Here is a 25,672-nt window from a genome sequence, read left to right as displayed (position 1 = left end):
TATTGTTTGTCACTTATTTATTTTACAAAAATAAAATGGCATTGAATAAAAATGTCAACCACAAATCATCTACTGTTTTTAATTAATCTGTCAATCTATCAGATTTTCAGTCCTCCGTCCTCTGGTTTCCATTTCCTGCCCACTTTATGTGAAATATTTTACTGTCCTTTACAAATGGTGTGTGAACACAATTCTCTCTTTTAATTGAGTTGAGCTGTAAACTATCACATCTGCTGTAAATTCTCTGTTAAATCTGCTGTAAATTTCCTGTTAAATCAGCTGTAAATTTCCTGTTATATCAACAGTAAATTGCCTATCATGTCAGCTGTAAATTTCCTGTCACATCAGCTGTAAATTTCCTGTCACATGGGCAATAAAAGTCTGCAGGTACATGATCCCAGCTAATGAAGGTGCACTGAAAAAATATGATTTGAGATGAGGAAATTATGGCAATTAACCTGTTCATTTCTTGACATAAGGTAAAAGTACTTACCAAACAAGAAATGGCTGAGGAAAGCAGATATGTGTGTGCTTGTTAGCATGGTCTAAAACCTCCATCAAATTTTTCACAAGAACTGATCTTCTGGGTTTGTCAATCTTTGTCATAACAATCTGTCAAATACGTGTTAATAAAACATGATATACTCTGAATAGGTAAACATTTATTGCCAACTTGCCCAATATAAAAATAGACATACAGCATAAGGTTTGGCAAGGTTCTCCATCATCTTTAGTCCCTGTTTATCTAAATTGGTAAGTCCTTGCTCACTATCCACTAATAAAAACGACCTACAGAGTCTAAAATAAAAGAATTTCATCATGAATTAGACATCCATACCACTTATTATTTTGATCAGTTAGCTTTAAAATCCAGTCTGCCTCATCTGACTGAGCTATTAGTTTACCCACCAGCCACTGCTGCTAAGGATGTGAAATCCTTATAAATAACATACCTAAAGCCACTTCTACACACACCCATTCTCTAACCCTGTACTTATTTTTTCTTTTCTTGCCAACTCCATCAAATGTCAACACTTTATTGACATATAGAGCCTCAAACATAGCAAAATCTGATGTTCATGGTCCTTCAAATTTAACCTTAGTATATGACCTTGATCTGACCTGATTTAATCTTTACTCATACCAATTATCAATGTTTTATTATGTTCCCCAAACGAAGTTTGGGAACATATTGTTTTTACTCTGTTTCTTATTATTATTATTATTATTATTCTTTTTTTCTATTTTCTTCTCCGGTACTTTTTTGTCCGGGAGTGTTCTCATAGAACCACTCATCCGATTGACATGGAACCTTTTTAGGGTTAATAGGCATGTTGTGTAGGTGTTCGGAACGAAGGTCATTTTGCGCGCACCTGCATGCACGTGCGCGCACGTGCAATGAGTGAAATGACTGATATACTTGATGAAGCCGTAACTTTTATATTTCTTGATGAATTGCTTTGAAACTCAAAATATAAAGATATATTAGTAGTCTAGACAAGATGACATGGTCAAATTAGCGTGAACTCACGCGCATGCACGTGCGCTCTCCTCTGATTGGCTGATACAAAAATCTCAATATTTTCCTTGTTTTTTGACAAAATACTTTGAAATTTAGAATATAAGTATATATTATAAGGTGCTACAACATTTTATATAGGAAATTTCTTGAAAACACGCGCATGCAGGTGTGCTGCAATCTGATTGGTTGAAACTTTAAATGTCTATAACTCCCTTGGTTTTCAACAAAACAGGATGAAATTTACGACATGGAAAGGCACATAGAGCTCCTACATTATGATACTATCAAAACTGAATGCAAGGCCATGCATGCGCGTATGCTGAATTCTGATTGGCTAATACTTAAATGGTCACATCTCTCTTATTTATCAATGAAATTCTTTAATATTTAACACAAATGTATGTATTGTGAGACACTATAAGAAAATTAATGTGAAAAATGTAGAAAACATGTGCAAGCACATGCACTGAAATTTGATTAGCTAATACCCATATGGCTATATCGGAGTAGTTTTCCAATGAAATACCCTTAAATATAAAGTGTCCATCTATATTACAAAAGTATTGTCTAATTTATTGAAGCTTGTAGGGAATGGGGCATCATAAGGGATTGGGGAGCCGTTTGGGGAACATCTGTAACGGTTCCCGTTACAATTAGCACTAGTTTCTTATAGTTTAAACTAATGGGTCCAAATCACATATATAAAACCAATTGATTTCAAAATTGCTCACTCTGTGAGACTACTGTAAACACATCATCATAATCATGCTATTTTAGCAAACATTACTCATTATTTGCATCTTTACAAGATTAAATAGAACTCACTCTCTTCTGGTCTTGAGGTAGGTGTGCATGGTCTCTGTGTAATAGGATGGCATGTTTGTACCATAGCCTGGCATATCCACCAGGGAAAGCTGTTTACCCACATTGAAAAACAGCAAAGTTTTGGTCAATCCCTACAAGAACAACACAAAATACACAACAAATCCCTTACTTTAGCTTAGAAAAATATAGGATAAAATCCTAAGTATTGATGAGAGAATTCCAAAATATGCTACAAGTTTAACAGATTACACCTGTGTTATCTACCTTTACTTACTGGTGTTTTACCTATCCTGACTAGGTTAGTGTTCACAGCATTACAAAACAATGCATTGATTAGTGAGGACTTTCCAACATTACTTTGGCCAACAAAGGATACCTGTACAGAAGAAATATTTAGTGGTGTTAATTCCAGCAAGCTTTCCTACTAGGTAAGGATGATGGAGATAAACAGATTACTTAAGTAACCAGAAGAAATTTTAAAATATCTGTGTTGCGTAGAAATTTAAGAAACTGTGACATTGAATATGTCCACAGTAATGACTGTGATCAGCTTTACTTTCCTCAGCTATTACATTCACCACATTAAATACTGAATCTCTCTCCCAGTTGCTTAACTATGGGAACAAAGAGTTCATTATAGCTAATAATTACACAAACCTCTGGAATATTCTGTACTGGTAGCTTTTCTAGATCTACCACTGATTTCACCATTTTGATAACATGCCCAGGTTTTTGTATAAAGAGATTGTGTCCCTTCTCTATGTCCTCTGGAGATGGGTTAAATAGATAGTTTTCTTTCTTTATAAGTGGGACAGCAACAAAGTCCTGTAAATCCTCTATTGGATTGATCCTCCAGGAATCTGCATGACTTCTCAAGGAATACTCCCTGTTCCATAGACTTGTGACATTTCTGAAGACCTGGACACAGGGTTCAAGTCTCTTGACAGAGGAAATCATGCCAGTCACTACTAATCTCATATTCAGCACATCACAATAATCAAGCAATGCAAACCATTTCAAGCCCTCCTTGAATCAAGCTTCTATAATGCCAGTTATAATACCTATAGAAACCAGACACATTCCTTTTAACAGGAGTTGACCTTAATTAGCATCACAGGAACTTTTGATAACTTTTTATTTAAAGACTAAGCCATATAGAGTTAAAATGATGAGAAGTTAAGGATCACAGTGTCCTTAGCACTGTACTTACTGTTTAACTGACTGGTAAATTGTATGTGAAATTCCAGATATACCTGCACAGCCATAAGATAGACGTGGGCATATGACTCAGCTAATTCCCCAAGATTCTATCATATAAAACATTATTATTTTGCTGTACCTACAATAAAAGTTTTAGATAAATTATTAAAAAAGAACACTGCATAGACAACACAGCTCATTTCTTGCACAAGTTGATTTGAAGTAGTGTCCATGGGTCTATCAAAATTTAGTTTGTTATCATATGTGACAGGAAAGGAGAAACTGTGTGGCTTGACCCACAGGCACTTAACATTATATATGTTTCTTATCACAAGAAAAATATGACATCAAGTGCCTATGGCTGGACCAGGAATTGAACTTGGGCCCCCTATGCATCACAAGTCAAGTGCTCTAACCAATGGACTATCCAGGCCAAAACCACTACATTTCTCCCTTGTACCTTAAACTATCTTTGCTCTGGAAGACACGTAACTCAGATTCTTTTAGCCGATTTGGGGGGGGGGGGGGGCAGCAGGGCACTAGCCCCCTACTTTCAGATGGGGGGGGGGGGGGGGCAAGAGTATGTCTGTGCCCCCCCCCCCCCCCACTTAATGTAGAACAAAATCACAGTTATGATGAAATTATAGTAAACCTCATTTTATGGCAAATTTATTTTATTTGCATCAACAACTGAGTAAGCAATTTTCTTGAAGTAACAGTAATGTAATATACCTTGTATCTTTTGCCCTCCGATATTTATTTTATATATATATATTTAGAATACTATAGAAAACATAGCTACTATATCATTGTGCGCCTCAATAATAACGTCTGATGACCTTTTTTTTTTTTTTTTTTTTTTTGTTGTCAAGGAATTTGAACTGAAAATATATGGTTGTGCCAACTCAAAGTGAAATTGCTTCCTACAGGCCTGTTAATTTCTTTATATTACACGTTTTAGAACTTTCTTGGATTTGAGCCCCCTCCCCTCCCAAATTTTAAGTTTGTGACTACGCCTCTGTGTTTACATATTGATACTACAAAACATTCATGTAACTATTTAGATACATGCTTTATGCAGAGAAAACAAATCCATGGACTATAAAGATTGTGAGAATTTGTCTGGCATGCTGTAGCCATTATAATATTTTCCCTTTTCTTTTTTCTGTTGTCCGTCATTTGATTTGTTATTTTGACTTTATACCAACATGGTGATGAATAAATTTAATACTAATAATTGAACATTCAAGATAATTTTTCCAATTAGCCCTTTCACGATAACTGCAGCATTACTCTTTTGCAGGGCAAATTAATAACGTTTGTTGTTTTGTTGAACAGATAATTAAATAACGTATATCAAACAATTGCTTTTTCATCATATTTCACTCAGCTATACATGTATCATTTGCTAGCTTGCAAAAGAGCAGTAACACAGTTATCAAGAAACAGTCTATTGTTGAGACAAATACAATGATCACTTAAAATTCTTACATGGAGCATTCTAGCATAATGCAAAAGGCCTGACAGCTCTCAATATTATTTCTTTTGGAAAAAGGCCATATCTTATTATATACATCTACTACATTTGAAAACTTAGCTGGAGCTTAGTTTGGAGGTGGGAGTTCGGCAATGTAGCTTAACCTACAATCCCCAGATTTATAAAATTCGACGCTCAATCCACAGGTTCTTGGAACATGTATATACCTATTGATATTTGTTAAAACATAAACAGTGTGGCTCTACCGACTGTGCTAAACAGCTAAAGGGTAACCTAATAATATCTACGGGCTTGCAGGAGCGTAGTCTCAATATAAGTTGACAGATACTATAGTAGTTACAAGTCCAGTGAGTCTCAGGTGTCCACTCACTTAATCTAAAGGAAAACTTCTAACTTTTCAATATTTTCAATTTTGTGTTGGGCGCAGACATGTTGGTTTGTATTTCTAGATCTCGATCCCGACCATAAAATTTATCTCACGTTTTCACTCTTTTCAAGACCCTTCATCAATAAATCTAAAATGCACGTTACATGTTCATCACAGAAGGACTTGATGTGATTGGTTGAGAGATAAGAAAAACAATCATGATTTGTAATTTTCCCGAAAGACATCACTGCAGTCAGCATGTAAGATATCAAATGAAGTTTGTCAAGGGTGCCATGGCAACCTGTTGACACAAGACCCTTGATGTTGTATCAGGATTTATATTGCCTATTGGACAGGAGAATATTAAACTGATAAAATTTCTATGGAAAATTCTCATTGTTATGTAATATGTATACATGTATCATCAAATGAATTAAATCAAATAAATTTTCGTTTCTACAAATTATTTCATTTGATGATACATGTATACCTAAACAATGAGAATTTTCCATAGAAATGGATGTGACATAAACACTTTTGTATTGTTTGTAAATTGTTCTACAGTACTGCTGTATCTCAGATTGAATCAGGACATATATGTCACAAGAAAGGAGAAAATGTATGGCTGGACCAGGAATCAAATTTTTAATAGGGTTCTCTCACACTGAATCAGGACATATATGTCACAAGAAAGGAGAAAATGTATGGCTGGACCAGGAATCAAACTATAGGGACCTTTACATCACTAGTAAGGCGCTCTACCAACTGAGCTATCCAGGCAATATCCATGGTCTAGCCATACATTTTCTCCTTTCTTGTTACCAATACATGGACCAGTACTAATTTAGCACATCGTATGTACAGGGGTGGGTTCATGACTAAATTCACACTGCAATTGTACATAGTCATTATAAATACAACAAACAAAAATTTAAACATATGATTTATCTTTAACCTAGTATTCAAGAAACACAAAATAAACTGCATAGATATTAGTTCCCATACAAAATATTTTTAGATTACTTATTAATTGCCTGCAATATACATTAAAGAGAAACATACAATTATTGTCAGTAAAAATAGCTTACTTAATCTGAAGTCTCTAAAAATAAAAAATACATACTTATCAATTTAAACTAAAATAAATATGTATTTTTTTTTTTTATACAAGTGTATTAATGTGATTAGATGTACTTAATATCATATTATCAAGAATAGCTTTGAAGTTCAACTTGAGTGTTGAATATATACTGTCTTGTTAGATAAAATGAATCTTTTTTGGCAGATAAGACTGTTTTAAATATCATTCAATAAGAATAAAGAAAAAAATCTAATATCAAGCATGGCACAGTTGGCACTAAATCAAAATTTTGCAATTATATATTGCACAAATTACTATATATAGTTACTATTAACCACAATACATGTAACACGTCATCATGAAATTAAACATATAGAAAGATCTGATGCCAATGCTCTGCATAACAGATAAATCTTCAATACTAACTCATTTTAATTAGACTAGAAACTGATATGATTGCCTTTTTATGTATACATACCTATTATGCATATGTTTTACTTACCCTTTTATGTAATTCAAGAAGATTATGAAAAAGACTGACTTTAAAAGAAAGGAATTACAATGCCCATGTAGATTATCATTTTTTCATATGAAATGAATTTGACATCAAGTTATTGATTATAACTTTCACCATGTTCACTGACCAATTGTTAAGTGTATATCTGTATAGTTCAAAAGATCATAGAAATTATCCTTGATTATGCATGTTCAAAACTGATCTTGGTAGCAAACAAAAAGGTTACAAAATTGTTCAATCATCATTTATAAGTATATTTAGCTGCAGAAATCATACAGCACACTGATCATTTAAATATTTTATGCAGTATAGTGCCAAACACATTTCATACATTAAAAACCCTTGAGCTCTGTGATTTCAAAATGAGTCAGATCTAAAATTTGATGAAAATTCATCCAAACTGAGGAAATTAATAGTTTTTCAATTACAAACTATCACAATTTTAACTAATCTGATTTTTACATTATATTAGGGGTTATAATTTGGTCTTGTAATACCTTGTTTTTCTATTTGACCCTTGACATTTAGTTGACCCTGATTATACCTTATTCAGCAGCTTTATCAGTGTGAAATTCTTATTCATCTAAGATAATGTCTCTATTAAATATTAAACTCACGATTTGTACATGTAGTCATCCACAAAAAAGGAAACAGAACAAAGACAGTAAATGTCATTCATAAATTTGAGTCATTATTCATATTTAACATAACTAATAAGACAAAGGCAGAATACATAAGCAATACAAATACATGTTAATTTCATGAAACATCGATGATTCCCAGAATGGCGGCATATGTTCCTGTTATACAACCTACAATTCCTAGCAACATAATGGCAACGTCTTTAAGGATAACCAAAACGGAGGGGCGACTGCTGTCTGCTGAGAGAGTCACTAGTTGAATGATAGGTGGAAAAATGAAAGCTAATGAACTGCTAGCCATAGCACCAATCAGAGCTATCAAAAGGTCCAGGTGAGGAATTACCATAGCTATCACACCTACAACATACAGAGAGAAATATCACAGAATACAGATAAAGATTACCATAGCTATCACACCTACAAACATACAAACAAAATTGTAACAGATTGCAGATGTCAGGATCGCACTTATATAACACTTACGAAATAAACAACATACTGTGGATTTAATAGGCTAAATGATCAAATTCTTTACTTTTTGAGAGTTGATCTTATTTAGACACATGTATTCCTATCTGTAAGTCTCATAGTGATACCAAAACATAATCATGCATTAAAATATCTAACATCATCAACTCTGTTAAAGTTTTAAACTTTCAGTCCACCAAGTGACTGAATTAAATAATTGATGAGATAAAGTTTAACAAACATACAAACATGCAAAATATACAGTTTGTTATAGATTACTTATCTAACAAACACATTCATGGTCATAAAGTTAAAGATCATAGTACATTAGCAAAGGTCTTGTCACAGGTAATATCATGTGAAAAAATATGAAAGCCCTACTGTCTTTCATTCAAGGATCAAACTTAAAATTTTTGGAAAGTAGGTCAACATCAAGTTCAGAGTCATCAGGTCAAAATCACAGTACATTCTGAAAGGTCATGTCAAAGATAATACACATGTGAAATAGAAAGTTCTATCGAAAGATTGACAGATGAAATTTAATGTCCCAGTGCTCTCACAACAGTGGTGATTAAAATATAGCTAAATCATACATACATGTACATGCATTAAATTTCCTATCAATTTGACAGTTTATGTCTGACATCATGATATAGGCCTTTAGATACTCACCTGTAAACAGAATAACACAAATTCGAAACACAATATTGCCCACAGATCTGGCCTTGGAACTTGAAAGTCTGCGTTCTATTTTTGGCCATATTATATTAACTGGTACATAAAACTGAAGTCCATAAGTCACAAACACAGAAACAACAAATGTTATTTTGGTCAATCTTGAGAGCCTGAAAAATACATGCATATAATTATAAGGCATATGCAATAATGTGAATGTGGGATTCTTTCCTGCACTGACTTAAAAATTCCAAGTTGGAATCAAAATCTACAGGTTTTTGATCTGTTACTGTCATTGTCAAACATACTTGCATTCACAAATAACTTATAAGTCTTCACACTCTTCAAACTTCTGGGTATTAAAAAAAATATTTGAAATATATATGTAATTCCATCATATTTATATTATTTTTTTAAAAATCTGTAGATGTCTATGCAAAAGCAGTGTAATGTGAGCTTGACGTACTTGTCTTCTGGTGATAGATTTAGTGTGATGAAGGAGCTTGACTTACAATCTGCTGGTGGTAGATTTAGTGTGATGTTGGTGTTTGACTTTCATGTCTGCTGGTGGTAGATTTAGTGTGATGTTCGCGTTTGACTTTCATGTCTGCTGGTTGTAGATTTAATGTGATGTTGGTGTTTGACTTTCATGTCTACTGGTGGTAGATTTAGTGTGATGTTGGTGTTTGACTTACATGTCTACTGGTGGTAGATTTAGTGTGATGGATGAGTTTGACTTACATGTCTACTGGTGGCAGATTTAGGGTGATACTCCCTAAGGCATGATCCCCATACTTGAGATACCCTAGAAATCCTATGGCCATGTAGAGAGCAATTACAATGGTCATTCCCAAGGTCAGGAGTCCATATCTCCTGGAAAAGTCCATCTCATCCCGAGCTTTGTTTTTCAGCGGCATCACCTGTAGGGATTTCTTTACAGTATACAGTTTATTATCACAAATAAAATATTTCCGTAGTCAATAAGATACTTCCTGTGAATTGCCATTTATTTACTGGATTTTACTTGGAAGAAGCAGTAATGCATCAATACCAAAGATGTATATAAAATTTCAGAAATTGAAGTTTCTCTACATTTAATGATTATATCTCCTGAATTGATTATTTCCACTTTCCCTCATTCTAAATGTTACTTACCAAACCAATGCCTTCAAAAGCGTAGACAGCTGTTCCAAAATACATAGGAAGATCAAACCATCCTACAAATGCTGGTCTCTCACTCGGCAGAGGAGTGTCCTGAACAACGTAAAATATGACAAAGAAGAGGCCGGCGAAGTTCAGGAAGTTAGCGATGAGTGAGAAGTAGGAAAGGCCGTGTAGACTCTGTATTGTGGTGCAGTAGATGATGATTACAATTAGTTCTATCCCCATTATAATCATATCAAGGTGGATGTTTGCCTTATTGCTGCTCAATATCACCTACAACACAAGAGTACCATAACATAAAGGGGTGTGGCAGAGTGAATCAACTACAACAAAGGAGTACCTTAACATAAAGGGGAATGACAGAGTGAATCAGATGGTAGTTTGAAATTCAAAACTTAACAAAATCTTCAGAAAAGTTAGATCAAACTATGTACTTTATATTGAATACATAATATCCTGGGAACCATTTTACAAAAGAACTTACGGCTAAGACCAAACTGTAATTTTGTGAATAACTTTCTTTGCATTAATTTAAAACAGTATTAATACTTTTAAAAAGAGTTTTAAGAGGTATTTTTATGCAAGTAATTTTTTAAAAAAAATTAGTAATTTTGCAACATTTTATATTTAGCTGAAGTTTTAGGTCTTAGTATTAAGTTTTTATGAAAAACGGGCTCTGGTGAATTGAATCCTCAAATTCAATGTAAATAAATATTTAAACTTAAGTCTTGAATTTGGATATTTTTTTGAAGGTAAAAAAAAAAGCACAGACACATAGTTGCTAACTCACTGACAAAACACCCAAATTATCTTGTGTTCATTTTTGCCTTACAATCACCAAAACATGAGAATGTTTTTAGTACTTCATAAGTATGATGACAAATTTTTTGCAAAAAGACAACTCACTTTCAAGTTGATGTGGGTTTTCAGATGTGCAAAAAATAACTAAAAACTGCACAATTAAAGCTATGTAGGAAACATATGTAATACTTGGTATTTCAGGTTGAAAAACATACAGTAAAACACAGTTTAATATAGTAAAGTACCCGGGACGATTGATTTTGATTTGTTATAAACTTAATTTGTTATATCCGTGAAGATCATACTACATATTAAATCTAAAGAGAATAAAATCATTTCGCTGTAAGCAAAAATTTATCATAAGCGTGTTCATTATAACCATGTTTTACTATATAGAACAATGACAGGCTCTTATTTCTAAGGTTCACAAGTTCTAACATTATTTTTGGTTTATGAATGCATTGGGAAAAGATAAAAATTACAAAAATACAGGCCACAGGTTGTGAGTGCTGACAAATCAGAGGAGAGGTCCAGTGTATGTAAATAAAATAATAACCAACCACTGGTTTAGATCAGGCACTGTAAAATGTTTAAATGAAAATCAATGAAATTAGAAACAGAATAATGCTTATGTATGTGCATTAATATGCAATGAATATTTATTTATCTAACATTTGGAGTCTATTATATAACACAAGAAAACATTCTGTTTTACCTGTCTGAAATTCTGGGCCACAAAAACAATATATACACAACAAAAGCCTAGCTGGGTCACAATCAGGAAGACATTGATCACTATTCTGAAGAAAAGAACAGGTGATTAGATAGGAAAGTACTGTGGCTAAGAATTACATGTATATGATAGTTTACCGTATTTGCACTGATTCTCTTCCAAAACATTTCCTCATTAAATCTTTTCCCAACATCAAGAAGTTTCAACAGATACAGATAAAAGGTAATTGAATTTTTTTTTTCCTTAATTCATTTCAAAATGGAGACAAGTACCATCTAGAACCTAAACCTTACCGCCCTGCATTCTGGAATCTCCGTAGACAGAGGGGTCCTGTTGCTAGGCAGTTTTCCACCACTCCTGCATATCCAATACTGTGTCCCATAGATCTGACGGCAGAATTAAGATTTACTGAAATTTTCTATTAGGTCAAATAATTATTTAAACCAGAAGTCCCTGACAAGATTGTAGCTCTACTGATTTGTACTTCATTATAACAAAGGAAGAGAATAGTTTCGCTTGCACTTGAAAGAGCAATAAATAGAACAATGGTCCTTGGTTTAGTCTCTTTTTGTTGCAAGATTTATTGTAATCAAACTAAAACTGTTGGAGAAGTAGCCTTTTGAAAGAATTTCACAGAAATTTCTATCTTTAGTAACCATGGCAACACCATTCATCAAAATCAAAAACTGATGCATAGAATTATGTATCTTAGTGTAGTCTACTTTCATGCCAAATTATACTTAAATCAGACCAAAAATGTAGGAGAAGTGCTTTAAAGGAATGTCAGAGAATTTTCTATTTTTATTAACTACTGAAACACTATTCATCCAAATAAAAAAAACTGATGCACATAATTACATATCTTAGTGTTGTCTACTTGTGTACTGAGTTATATTGAAATCAGACCAGAACTGTAGGAAGAGTAACATTTTTAAAAAAATGTTTACAGACAGACAGCTAGATAGATGGATGGATGACAGACACTTTACTATCCCATAAGTTCCTCTGGTCTCTGACCAACAGAGCTAAAAAAAAATACCATTTAATCAAATTTAGTACCCATAAACTATGAGAAAATATCAAGGAAAATTTCTCAAAAACCGAGATTAAATAATTGATAAACAAGAACACAATACAAGAAAGGAACATGTATGATTATGCCCAATTTCACAGCAGATATCACAAGAGTTCCAACAAGGGAAGTGGATCAAATAAACCTACTGGGTAAAATAGTATACAGTACTTACATGGGTCTCTCCCTCAGAATATCACTGCATGTCATCAGCATGTGTTGGCAGTGGAGAGAAACATAGCCCAGGAAAAACAGCCCCGCAGCACCGGCCTATCAAAAACAATATACAGCTCAAACAATGGCAACATTCTCATCAAAAACAAAAACAGATATACAAATACAAGCACTTATCTGTGTATTCTGATGTAGTATTTGTTTTAAATGTTATTTAACTTCAACAAAAACTGTTGAAATAATAGAAATTTCAAATTTTTTTTCCCAAAACAGACAAAAGGTCCATGGGCCACATCGCTCGCCTGAGCACCCTGGCTAGGAAAAAAGCAAAAATCGTTCAGTATAAAAAGCTGTAATACATAAGTGGTCCAGACCTACCCCTAAAAGGGGTGGGTGGGTGTGTGATTTGAACAAAATTGAATCTACACTTACAAAATATGCTTACATATTTCTTTTACTAACTGTGACTTTTTTCACTACAACTTTGAATTTTTCATTAAGGTCCCACCTTACCCCCTACAAATCTGAATCTACACTATCTGAGGATGCTTCCATATAAATATGACCATGCAATCATAGCTTTGCTGTTCTTGAGAAGATTTTTCCTATATATTCCTATGTAAAACTTTGATTGTCCATTATGGCCCCACCCTACCCCTGGGGGCCATGATTTGAACAAATTTGAATCTACACTACCTGAGGATGCTTCCATATAAATATGATCAATCATGGCTTTGCTGTTCTTGAGAAGAAGATTTTTAAAGATTTTTCCTATATATTCCTATGTATAATTTTGATCGTCCATTGTGGCCCCACCCTACCCCCAGGGGTCATGATTTGAAGAAACCTGAATCTACACCACCTGAGGATGCTTCCATATAAATATGATCAATTATGGCTTTGCTGTTTCAAGAAGATTTTCAAAGATTTTTCCTATATATTCCTATGTAAAACTTTGATCGTCCATTGTAGCCCCATCCTACCCCCAGGGGTCATGATTTGAACAAACTTGAACTTACACTACATGAGGATGATTCCACATGAGTTTCATTTTTCCTGGCCCAGTGGTTCTTGAGAAGAATATTTTTATAAGATGCCATTAATTTTTCACTAATTTGTAATTATCTCCCCTCAAAAGAGGGTGTGGCCCTTCATTTGAACAAACTTAACTCTTTATTCAGACTTATAAACCTTTACCCAAGGATACTCTGTGCCAGGTTTGGTTGAAATTGGCCCAGTAGTTCTGGAGAAGAAGATGAAATTGTGAAAAGTTTACAACGACAATGACAGACAACAGACAAAATTTCGATCAGAAAAGCTCACTTGAGCCTTTGGCTCAGGTGAGCTAAAAAAAGGACAACATACACTTTACCAATGCATTTATTTATCTGGTCTTTGACCACCATACTTAACAAGATATTTTGATAAATAAAACATAAATGTCCCAAGAGCAGCCATTTCTAATGGTAAACAGACCTAGATTACACACTTTTTCTGCCAGTGACCTTGAATTTCCTATATGAACTTGAGTTAAGTTCTATCACAGCCTCAGCTTGCAACAATTTTTTTTTTGTCAAGAATGAGCTTCCCGTATTTTTTTTTCTACAGGAAATGGATACCACAGGGATTATACATTTCTTTGAAAGTGACTTTGAACTTGTCAAAATAACCTTGGTTCAAGGAGAGGACACACCTTTGGTCATAAGTATTCTTTATATGAAGTACATGTATTACCTATTAATATATTTCCATTAAAGAGTTATGGTCTGGACAGGAATTATACATTATTCTAAATGAAATCTTAAATTTCAACAAATGGCCTTAGGTCAAGGTCATGACACAACCTTAGATCATAATTAATATTTTTGTGAAGTATGAAATTTTACATTTATTCTACCAGAGATCCTGAACTTGCCCAAATGACTTGGGTCAAGATTATGACAAACTTTTTGATCATACATGTAAGTAATCTATGTCAAATACTGTCTTTCAATTCTCACAATTGGAAAGCAAATGGATCAGACATGAATCATACAGTTTTTTTCTTCCACTGACCTTGAACCTGCCCAAATGACCCTGGAATAAGGCCATGACAAAGCCTCAGGTCATAAGTAATTTATATCAAATACCATCTTTCAATTCTCACAATTAGAGAGTTATATACTGAAACGCAAAAGAAACGCAACATCCTATTTTAGAGGGGAAAATCATATAAAGGATATAATTTTGTATCTAAAAAGTACAGATATCTTCAACATTGTAAGTATCGATAATTTAACGGTTGAATGATTTTCATGCCAAAACCGGAAGTTAAGTTTGAGCCCGCTGAACAGAAATAAAAAATTGCATGTTTAACAAACAATTTGACAAAAATCTGTGTTTTAAGGGTTTGTATCTGTTTATCATAAGTAATGCAGCAATATTTCGCAAAATAAATTCTCCTTTCGTTTCCGGAAGAGATGCCAAGGCTTCCTGAAAATGACTTAAGTACAATTTCAAATGCTCTAGCTGGAAAATCTGAAAATAAACGTGATGGAGAATTGCAGATGCAAAAATGCCCGACAACACGCCTCAACAGGCTCATACGTATCATTAGCATGAATGATAGTCCGTGGACCGGAAGTCCAAGTGTTACTACACTGCGCTAGGTTAGAGAAAATTCGACTTCATCATCTGAAAAACGGACATTTAAAAATGGCAAAGAATATTTTTTTCGCTCAGTTCCCGAGATTGATGAACTTACTGCATCGTGGAAATCAAGCTGCAATTGCTGTGCATGGCAGTCTTCCACGCATAATTGAATGGCCGAGAAGGGGGGTGTTTTAACAGTCATGTGTTACTTTCTAAAGTTAAAAGGTAATCATTTAACATTGTTATCAAATCTTTGATGCTTTTAAATCGAGTTTAACTTAACTGTAATCAGTTTTGAAAATCATTAGTTAAAAGGTTCAAATATTTGTAGATTACTGCTAGTTGCATTTCTTTTGCGTTTCAGTATAGATTAAACATGAATTATAGATACACTTTTTTCCCCAAGGATTTTGAACTTGGCCACATGACCTTTGGTCAAGGTCAACTGTCTCAGGTCATAAGCAATCTTTGTGTCAAGTATGAGTGTTCAATATTTCACCACTACAAGACTAAGACAGAATTTTACATTTTTTTTTTTAAATAACCTTGAAAATTTGGGTCATGATCAAGACACACTCTTAGTCATAAGTAAACTTTATGTTTAGTAGGAATTTCTAATGTTTTTTTCTTTTTAAATAAAATTATGGAACAGACATGAATTTTACACCTATTTTGCAAGTGCCCTTGAACTTCCTCAAATAATCTTGCATTTAAGTCATGTCACAATCATTGATCATATGCATTCAAGTATGATCTTTCAATTTTTCTCTGTTACAAAGTTATGGCACTGGACACAATTGCATTGACAAATTGACAAGATGATTTAAAATATATTTAAGATCACCCAAAATATTCTATAATTTTAGAAAATATACAATCTCTAACCTCTAGACTTCAAAAGTTATCTGGAAGGTAAAGGTTTATGACATACATATAGAATGACAGATTTCCAGACAAGAAAAACACAATTTGCCCTGGATCTTAAAAATATCATAACAAGAGGTGTTTGTGAAACACTTATGTCCCCCACCCCACCCCCAAATAATTGGAATTTTTTCTAAGTCCAAGGGGCATGTCTCTGTCAAAAATTGCTCGATCATACCCAAAACAGAACTTGACCTAGATATTCTTATGATATATCTGTATACCAAATTTCATTTCAGTATGTGCAACCTCTGCTAAGAAAATGGACGGGAACTGCAAATAATTGGAATTTTTCTAAGTCCAAGGGGCATAACTCTGTCAAAAATTGCTCGATTGTATCCAAAACAAAACTTGAACTAGATATTTTTATGTCTGAGTAATCTGTATGCCAAATTTCATTTCAGTATGTACAACCTCTGCAGAGAAAGTGAACAGAAACTGCAAATAATTGGAATTTTTCTAAGTCCAAGGGGCATAACTCTGTCAAAAATTGCTCGATCGTACCCAAAACAGAACTTGACCTAGATATTCTTATGATAAATCTGTATATCAAACTTCATTTCAGTATGTGCAACCTCTGCAAAGAAAATGAATGGAAACTGTTGGTGGACCAACAGACCGACCGACAGACAGCAGCAAAGCAATATGCCCTCCCTTCTTCAAAGGGGGGGGGGGGCATAAAAATAGCACATTAGAGTGAAAAAGAAACCCTGAAAAGCATGATTGGCTGCAAAAACATTGTAATGGTTATCTCACACATATCTTACATTATATACATATACTACAAAATGTTTGGGGAGGAGATGGGGAGGGTAAGTGATCCATGCAGTGTTAATGTAGAGATAATTCAAAGTGTCTGGAGACAAGAGGCCCAAGGGCCTTAACAGTCACCTGGGTACATGTATAACATAGCTCTGTAAAGGCTTGCCAAGTGTCTCTTGACATTTACAACATTAAAGAACTTGATTTACAGAAATATAATCAATTAACCTGCAGGAGATCTACATAATTAAACCTATACATACTTTTCTGATACATTCAGAAAAATGCTGGTTCAATGGACACTGAATACAACCTTTTTTTCATTTCCTAAAAGTAGGTAAAAAGTAAAGGAAAAACTCACCCATAATCCTGCATATTTAAAAGCTATAGGAAGAGCTAAGATCCCTGGACCAATGTTTCCCTTCAGCAAGTTCATAAGAGTTTTACATGACCTAGAAATAGTTTCAAGGAGGTAACACAAAAGGGAAATAACTGCATAAAAAAAATATAAGCATGAAATAAACTGAAATTCTTTATTAACTGATTTTTGGATGAATTTAATAAGCAGCCACCAGTTCTATACTTACGAGGTTCTGTTTTCACTGCTGTAGTCTTTACTCTCTTCTATACTTATGAGGTTCTCTTTTCACTACTGAAGTCATTACTCTGTTCTATACTTATGAGGTTCTCTTTTCACTACTGAAGTCTTTACTCTGTTCTATACTTATGAGGTTTTGTTTTCACTACTGAAGTCTTTACTCTGTTTTATACTTACGAGGTCCTGTTTTCACTGCTGAAGTCTTTACTCTGTTCTATACTTATGAGGTTTTGTTTTCACTACTGAAGTCTTTACTCTGTTCTATACTTATGAGGTTCTGTTTTCACTTCTGAAGTCTTTACTCTTTTCTATACTTATGAGGTTTTGTTTTCACTGCTGAAGTTTTTACTCTGTTCTATACTTATGACGTTCTGTTTTCACTTCTGAAGTCTTTACTCTGTTCTATACTTATGAGGTTTTGTTTTCACTGCTGAAGTTTTTACTCTGTTCTATACTTATGAGGTTCTGTTTTCACTGCTGAAGTCTTTACTCTGTTCTATACTTACGAGGTTTTGTTTTCACTTCTGAAGTCTTTACTCTGATCTATACTTACGAGGTTCTCTTTTCACTACTGAAGTCTTTACTTTGTTCTATACTTACGAGGTTCTGTTTTCACTGCTGAAGTCTTTACTCTGTTCTATGTATACTTACGAGGTTTTGTTTTCACTGCTAAAGTCTTTACTCTGTTCTATACTTACGAAGTTCTGTTTTCACTGCTGAAGTCTTCACTATGTTCTATACTTACGAGGTTTTGTTTTCACTGCTGTAGTCTTTACTTTGTTCTATACTTACGAGGTTTTGTTTTCACTTCTGAAGTCTTTACTCTGTTCTATGTATACTTACGAGGTTTTGTTTTCACTGCTGAAGTCTTTTCTCTGTTCTATGTATACTTACGAGGTTTTGTTTTCACTGCTGTAGTCTTTACTCTGTTCTGTGTATACTTACGAGGTTTTGTTTTCACTGCTGAAGTCTTTTCTCTGTTCTATGTATACTTACGAGGTTTTGTTTTCACTGCTGTAGTCTTTTCTCTGTTCTATGTATACTTACAAGGTTCTGTTTTCACTGCTGAAGTCTTTACTCTGTTCTATACTTACGAGGTTCTCTTTTCACTACTGAAGTCTTTACTCTGTTCTATACTTATGAGGTTTTGTTTTCACTACTGAAGTTTTTACTCTGTTCTATACTTATGAGGTTCTGTTTTCACTACTGAAGTCTTTACTCTGTTCTATACTTATGAGGTTTTGTTTTCACTGCTGAAGTTTTTACTCTGTTCTATACTTATGAGGTTCTGTTTTCACTGCTGAAGTCTTTACTCTGTTCTATACTTACGAGGTTCTGTTTTCACTGCTGAAGTCTTTACTCTGTTCTATGTATACTTACCGGGTTCTGTTTTCACTGCTGTAGTCTTTACTCTGTTCTATACTTATGAGGTTTTGTTTTCACTGCTGAAGTCTTTACTCTGTTTTATACTTATGAGGTTCTCTTTTCACTACTGAAGTCTTTACTCTGTTCTATACTTATGAGGTTTTGTTTTCACTACTGAAGTCTTTACTCTGTTCTATACTTATGAGGTTCTGTTTTCACTTCTGAAGTCTTTACTCTGTTCTATACTTATGAGGTTCTGTTTTCACTTCTGAAGTCTTTACTCTGTTCTATACTTATGAGGTTTTGTTTTCACTGCTGAAGTTTTTACTCTGTTCTATACTTATGAGGTTCTGTTTTCACTACTGAAGTCTTTACTCTGTTCTATACTTATGAGGTTCTGTTTTCACTGCTGAAGTCTTTACTCTCTTCTATACTTACGAGGTTTTGTTTTCACTGCTGAAGTCTTCACTATGTTCTATACTTATGAGGTTTTGTTTTCACTGCTGAAGTCTTTACTCTGTTCTATACTTACGAGGTTCTGTTTTCACTGCTGAAGTCTTTACTCTGTTCTATACTTATGAGGTTTTGTTTTCACTGCTGAAGTCTTTACTCTGTTCTATACTTACAAGGTTCTGTTTTCACTGCTGAAGTCTTTACTCTGTTCTATACTTATGAGGTTTTGTTTTCACTGCTGAAGTCTTTACTCTGTTCTATACTTATGAGGTTTTGTTTTCACTACTGAAGTCTTTACTCTGTTCTATGTATACTTACAAGGTTCTGTTTTCACTGCTGAAGTCTTCACTATGTTCTATACTTATGAGGTTTTGTTTTCACTGCTGAAGTCTTTTCTCTGTTCTATACTTATGAGGTTCTCTTTTCACTACTGAAGTCTTTACTCTGTTCTATGTATACTTACAAGGTTCTGTTTTCACTGCTGAAGTCTTCACTATGTTCTATACTTATGAGGTTTTGTTTTCACTGCTGAAGTCTTTACTCTGTTCTATACTTATGAGGTTCTCTTTTCACTACTGAAGTCTTTACTCTGTTCTATGTATACTTACAAGGTTCTGTTTTCACTGCTGAAGTCTTTACTCTGTTTTATACTTACGAGGTTCTGTTTTCACTGCTGAAGTCTTTACTCTGTTCTAGGATTGTATCTGCATCCTCCCCACTCTCTTCGTAACTGGCCACTGCCTTGGAGATCAGTTTCTCTTTAACCTCCTCATCATTGTGATCCATGGTTTCTGTATAAAATGATGATAAAGATCTTTAATACCAATTACATGTCTCTACATTTTTTCAAAATTATTAATTCACAACAAATAATTGAAAGTAATAAAATTAATTAAGTTGTATAATTATTTAAAATTGGGTAACATCAATATATATTAAATAACTGCAGCATAGATTCCTTAACTCCGTTTGTCAAACATTAACAGCCTTAAGTATTTTTTTTTCAGGGATGGACAACCACCTAGTTTTATGATCATAGATTCTCTGCTTGAGGTAACTAAGCTAAACTGTATATTGCCCATGTAGGGACTATCCAAGAAGAGATACCCACAAAGAATCTAATCAAATAGTCTACAGCATAAAATCTCAAGAAATTTATCTGAATGATTCAGAATTCTGAAGTAGGTTCAACTTTACAAACTCTAAAATGATCAACACTTTGAATACCACACCACTATGGAATCATTTTAATTTGCCGAGGTCAATGTTTGTGGGCATTAAAAATTATTACTGGTTCATGACGACAAGATTTGGTGGATAATCTGTATTTACGGAGGCTATACATGTAATGAACCAATATGTTGACAAAGTTATGGTTCAGGCAATGTAAATTGTAGGTAAGAGTGACCCACAAAATGCAAAACATTGGCCCCTCCATGAACAATGATGACTTCGCAGTATGGTCTGTTCTTTTTAAAACTTTCAAAGATAAAAGGTAGTTATCAAAACAGATAATAGTATCAACTATGGAAACACCTAAACAGTTTATAGTGTCAACTAAAACACTTGAACAGAGTGTAAACTAGCTAAACAACTAAACAGAATATAGTGCCAACCATATGAACAGATAATAGTGTCAACTAAAACACTTAAACAGATAATAGAGCAAACTAATTATACAGGTCAACCTTCTAAACACCTAAAAAGATTATAGAATCCACTACCTAAATGCCTTATTATTAATAAATAAAAGTCTCAACAAGCCAAACAAAAAAAATAAACAGATTATAGTATCAACTATCCAAATGACTCAATAGATTATGGTGTCAACTATCCAAATGACTAATCAGATTATAGAATCAACTATTCAAATGACTAAACAGATTATAGTGTCAACTATACAAATCTATATTTAGTTGATTGTGATTATTGATCATTTAAATTCTGTTTGCAAGAAAAATGTCAAGAATGTTTTTTTTCTGTTAAGGCCTTCATCTTTGAGACATTTTACCCTTGACTAAACAGACTATATTATCAACTATCCAAATGACTAAACAGACTATAGTATCAACTATCCAAATGACTAAACAGACTATAGTATCAACTATCCAATTGACTAAACAGCAGGGATTTATCAGTACCTTCTCAGGGGCCGAAATTCGGCCCCATTCCCAATTGAAAATGAGCTCAGTTTTTCCCAATTTGGTTGTATTTTTTCCCAATTGGTGAACAATGCTTTTATATTTAATTTTCTTGGAAAAACACAGAGTGAAATTGTCAGATTGTCTGTAATTTTCATCTATTTAACTCATTTAGCAAAGCTACAGTCATAATACATGTTTAACAACACTGAAAAAACATCGCCAACTTTTAATCCGAATTTCCTCCGTTTTTCTGAAAATGGTGATATTGTGTAATTGTATAGATTTACTAAGTTATTTCCACCTACTCAAATGATCTACGAATTAATGGTAAGGACTGTAAGCATTATTTCAGATAGAAAAATATATTTTCAGTGTTTTAATACATATTAAAAGAGGATTTTGAGAAAATATGTACTTTAGTATAATTTTTTGCAGGAGGTTTATATTTTCCAGAAACAGATTCTATAATGACCTAAATTAAAATCTCATACACACATGTACTACCCTAAGTTGTATCAATACTTTATACTCATTTAGTAAATTTTACTTTATTAGTCTAGTATTCATAATTGATCTTGTATGATGAAGTTGGATCATATTTAATTGTCTGTTTGGTTGCCCAAATTAGAGTTCATGCTGAAATATTAAATGAATTACACTTGAATACATGATTTAAGCAACATTTTTAATTTTTCCCAATTTCATCAAATAGCCGATAATTTTTTCCCAATTCCCCAAAAATGGCGTTTCCCAAAATACGCTGATAAATCCCTGAACAGACTATAGTATCAACTATCCAAATGACTAAACAGACTATCCAAATGACTAAACAGACTATAGTATCAACTATCCAAATGACTAAACAGACTATAGTATCAACTATCCAAATGACTACACAGACTATAGTATCAACTATCCAAATGACTAAACAGACTATAGTATCAACTATCCAAATGACTAAACAGATTATAGTATCAACTATCCAAATGACTAAACAGATTATAGTATCAACTATCCAAATGACACAGGCGCTTGATGTTTTTAACCTTTCTTTTCATAAATAAAAAATTCCCCATACTATAATAACTATAGTATGGGGATTTTTTTATTTATGAAAAGAAAGGTTAAAAATGTCAAGCGCCTGTGCCAAATGACTAAACAGACTATAGTATCAACTATCCAAATGACTAAACAAACTATAGTATTAACTATCCAAATGACTAAACAGATTATAGTGTCAACTATCCAAACAACTAAAAAGGTTATAGTGTCAACTATTCAAACAACTAAAAAGATTATAGTATCAACTATCCAAACAACTAAAAAGAGTATAGTATCAACTATCCAAATAACAAGAGGCCCATGGGCCACATCGCTCACCTGAATAACTTTGCCCATGATTTCCCCCTTGTAATACCTACTGTGACCCCACCCTGCCCCCAGGGGCCATGATTTTGACAATTTAATTAGAATCTACACTACCCCAGGATGCTTCCACATAAGTTTCAGCTTTTCTGGCCCAGTGGTTCTTAAGAAGAAGATTTTTAAAAAAATTTCAAATATATTTCAATGTAAAACTTGGATTCCCTATTGTGGCCTTGCCCTACCCCCAAGGGTCATGATTTTAAGAATCTAGAATCTACACTACCCCAGAATGCTTTCACATAAGTTTCAGCTTTTCTGGCCCAGTGGTTCTTGAGAAGAAGATTTTTTAATGACCCCACCCTATTTTTGCCTTTTCTTGATTATCTCCCCTTGCAATGGGACTTGGCCCTTCATTTTACCAATTTAAACTCCCCTTCACCCAAGGATGCTTTATACCAAGTTTGGTTAAAATTGGCCCAGTGATTCTTCAGAAGAAGTTGAAAATGTGAAAAGTTTACAGACAGATAGACTGACAGCTAGACAGACAGATGGACTGACGGACGGAGGATGGACAATGGGTGATCAGAAAAGCTCACTTGAGCTTTCAGCTCAGGTGAGCTAAAAAGATTATAGTATCAACTATGTAAACGACTTAACAGATTATAGTATCAACTATTAAAATGACTAACCAGATAAAAGTATCAACTATCCAAATTACTAAACAGATTATAGTGTCAACTATCCAAACACATTAACAGACTATAGAGCCAAATATTAAAATACCTAGATAGATTATAGTGTCAGCTATTCAAACACACACCTCGAGAACGGAATCAACTCTCTAAACAATAGATTGCATTGGCATGACAATATATCTAGGCATTTAAATATCATTAAAAAAAGATAAAGATAACATTAATTCCAATGTTTTAATGAACATTTTGGTTTTATTCAATTTACAGGAAAAAAATACCTAGATAGATTATAGTGTCAGCTATCCAAACACACACTTGAGAACGGAATCAACTCTCTAAACAATAGATTGCACTGACATGACAATATATCTAGGCATTTAAATATCATTAAAAAAAAGATAAAGATAACATTAATTCCAATATTTTAATGAACATTTTGGTTTTATTCAATTTACAGGAAAAAAGAATCCCAAAATAAGTGAACTGTATCTGCATAAGCCTTGCAGAGTGTATCGATATTACTACATGAGCAGCATAGTGTCTGTAGACAGAGAGTTTCAATTGTTAACATGATATTCATCATCGTCCAAAAAAAAAAAAACACCAGTATGACCTACTAAGTCAGAGGGGCTTGTTCCCCAAGTGAAAAATATTCATAAAAAAAATACAGAAAATGTAATTTTTATTGTTATTGTTGCAAGTTTTTACACTCCAAGAACAAACCCTTTGTAATTTCTCTTCAGAGAAGTGGAGTACACATCTCTAAGAGAATAACCCCTTTGATTAATGGAAAAAATCTCACCCCGACGAAATTTTACAACTCTGTTAAAATGCAATTTACCTCGTCGTTGTAGTGTACTAATCTTACCTTAGAAAAATTAAGGTGAAACCATGCAGACATCAGCTTTGAAGTAGGCCTAGAGCACATACAGCTGATCATCACATGACCCTGAAAACAAATAAAACTGTCCTTATGTCGAGTGTTAACTCACTGCTAAGTACTTAACACTTCATGCATACGGATAATAAAAATTGTGCCATATCGACTGATTAAATCACATTGACATTGACTAATCATCTAATGCTTTCACTTTCTTCAACAAATAATGGAAGGCCGATCCCGATCAAATTAAAAATCTACATGACCTTGATTTCCTTTTTTTTTTTTTTTAAAAAAAAAAAAGAAAGAAAGAAAGAGAAGGAAAAAAGAGAAATCACCAAAGAAACTTAACAAAAAAATCACTGAAGAATCATTAAAAAAAAATAGAGTGCAAGGAAGAAAATCATGTCATCCTTTACTAAGAAAAATTGTAAACCAAAGTTATTGACAATTAACATTGAATAAAATACCTTGTGCGAGGTGGTAAAGTCTACAGTCAGGAATCGCCGGATCTGCAGTAATTTGAATTTTAGATTTGGCTCGCTTTTATCACAAAAGAAACGATCTGATTTGATATTTCATTATGACAATAGCCAATGAGAAGTCATAGCCAATAGTAAAGCAAAGAAAGTGTTCATCAACTCAATCCACCTGCGCACACAAACTAGCTTAACTTTTATTCTCAATGACATAGTTAATTTATTTGGAATAGAAACATTTATTCAAAATGAGAAATTGTAATAAATATATTTCATATATATAAATCTGCCCACAGTACAATTTTCAGATTTCAATAATTTTTCTATTTCTAATGTTTTATGTGCGTCTCCTATTGTGTAGTTATTATTTAGGAAAAATACATCATATATTTTTCATCTGGTTGTGTAAGAGTTTTACAAATAGGTGCCCATGTACGACAGCCAGCTGCTTACTGCCAACTGCTACTGTTTATATACTGTATCAATTAAGAGTACAAATATATCTTAAATAAAGACAACCTATGTCTACATGTGAAACTCAAAACACCACCAATGTACTAAATGGGAAGAATTGCTCTTCATTATATGTTGTATTCTGTCTGTTATCTTATCTGTAATTATACATGTTATATGTTTAT

General features: G+C 33.5%; 2 protein-coding genes across 2 annotated transcripts; both read right to left on the bottom strand.

Moving 5' to 3' along the window:
* Positions 1-5,455, bottom strand: LOC133201283 (GTP-binding protein 8-like). Its single transcript, XM_061337082.1, has 8 exons — positions 5,416-5,455; positions 3,558-3,686; positions 3,005-3,408; positions 2,622-2,723; positions 2,348-2,478; positions 699-798; positions 494-612; positions 1-415 (listed from the first exon to the last, which is right to left on the bottom strand). Exons 3-8 carry the CDS (start codon positions 3,323-3,325, stop codon positions 340-342), a joined length of 849 nt encoding a protein of 282 aa, XP_061193066.1. The 5' UTR covers positions 3,326-3,408; positions 3,558-3,686; positions 5,416-5,455; the 3' UTR covers positions 1-339.
* Positions 5,456-6,564: 1,109 nt separating this feature from the next.
* On the bottom strand, positions 6,565-24,699 carry LOC133201347 (neutral amino acid uniporter 4-like). Its single transcript, XM_061337156.1, has 10 exons — positions 24,544-24,699; positions 20,127-20,262; positions 17,417-17,507; positions 12,740-12,834; positions 11,786-11,878; positions 11,475-11,559; positions 9,950-10,231; positions 9,536-9,714; positions 8,792-8,964; positions 6,565-8,008 (listed from the first exon to the last, which is right to left on the bottom strand). The coding sequence occupies exons 2-10, from the start codon at positions 20,255-20,257 to the stop codon at positions 7,770-7,772; spliced, it is 1,368 nt and encodes a 455-aa protein (XP_061193140.1). The 5' UTR covers positions 20,258-20,262; positions 24,544-24,699; the 3' UTR covers positions 6,565-7,769.
* Positions 24,700-25,672: the final 973 nt, after the last annotated feature.

This window comes from Saccostrea echinata, unplaced genomic scaffold (assembly GCF_033153115.1).
Source record: "Saccostrea echinata isolate AGI-Se365-2 ecotype Australia unplaced genomic scaffold, CSIRO_AGI_Sech_v1 ptg000043l, whole genome shotgun sequence".
Taxonomy (NCBI): domain Eukaryota; kingdom Metazoa; phylum Mollusca; class Bivalvia; order Ostreida; family Ostreidae; genus Saccostrea; species Saccostrea echinata.
Note: the sequence above shows the minus strand (reverse complement) of the source record. Positions and strands in the feature narration are given on the sequence as shown.

Bases quoted from the DNA above. Each gene is read 5' to 3' on its own strand.
- LOC133201283 (XM_061337082.1), bottom strand. From the start codon at position 3,325: ATGAGATTAGTAGTGACTGGCATGATTTCCTCTGTCAAGAGACTTGAA. The intron at 2,479-2,621 runs GTAAGTAAAGGT...TTGTTCTTGTAG, and splicing joins TCAGGATAGGTAAAACACCA to GGATTGACCAAAACTTTGCT. The intron at 416-493 runs GTAAGTACTTTT...ATATTTTTTCAG, and splicing joins CCTCAGCCATTTCTTGTTTG to TGCACCTTCATTAGCTGGGA.
- LOC133201347 (XM_061337156.1), bottom strand. From the start codon at position 20,257: ATGGATCACAATGATGAGGAGGTTAAAGAGAAACTGATCTCCAAGGCA. The intron at 17,508-20,126 runs GTAAGTATAAAA...AACTATTTCTAG, and splicing joins AGCAGTGAAAACAGAACCTC to GTCATGTAAAACTCTTATGA. The intron at 8,009-8,791 runs GTGAGTATCTAA...TGTATGTTGTAG, and splicing joins TTGTGTTATTCTGTTTACAG to GTGTGATAGCTATGGTAATT.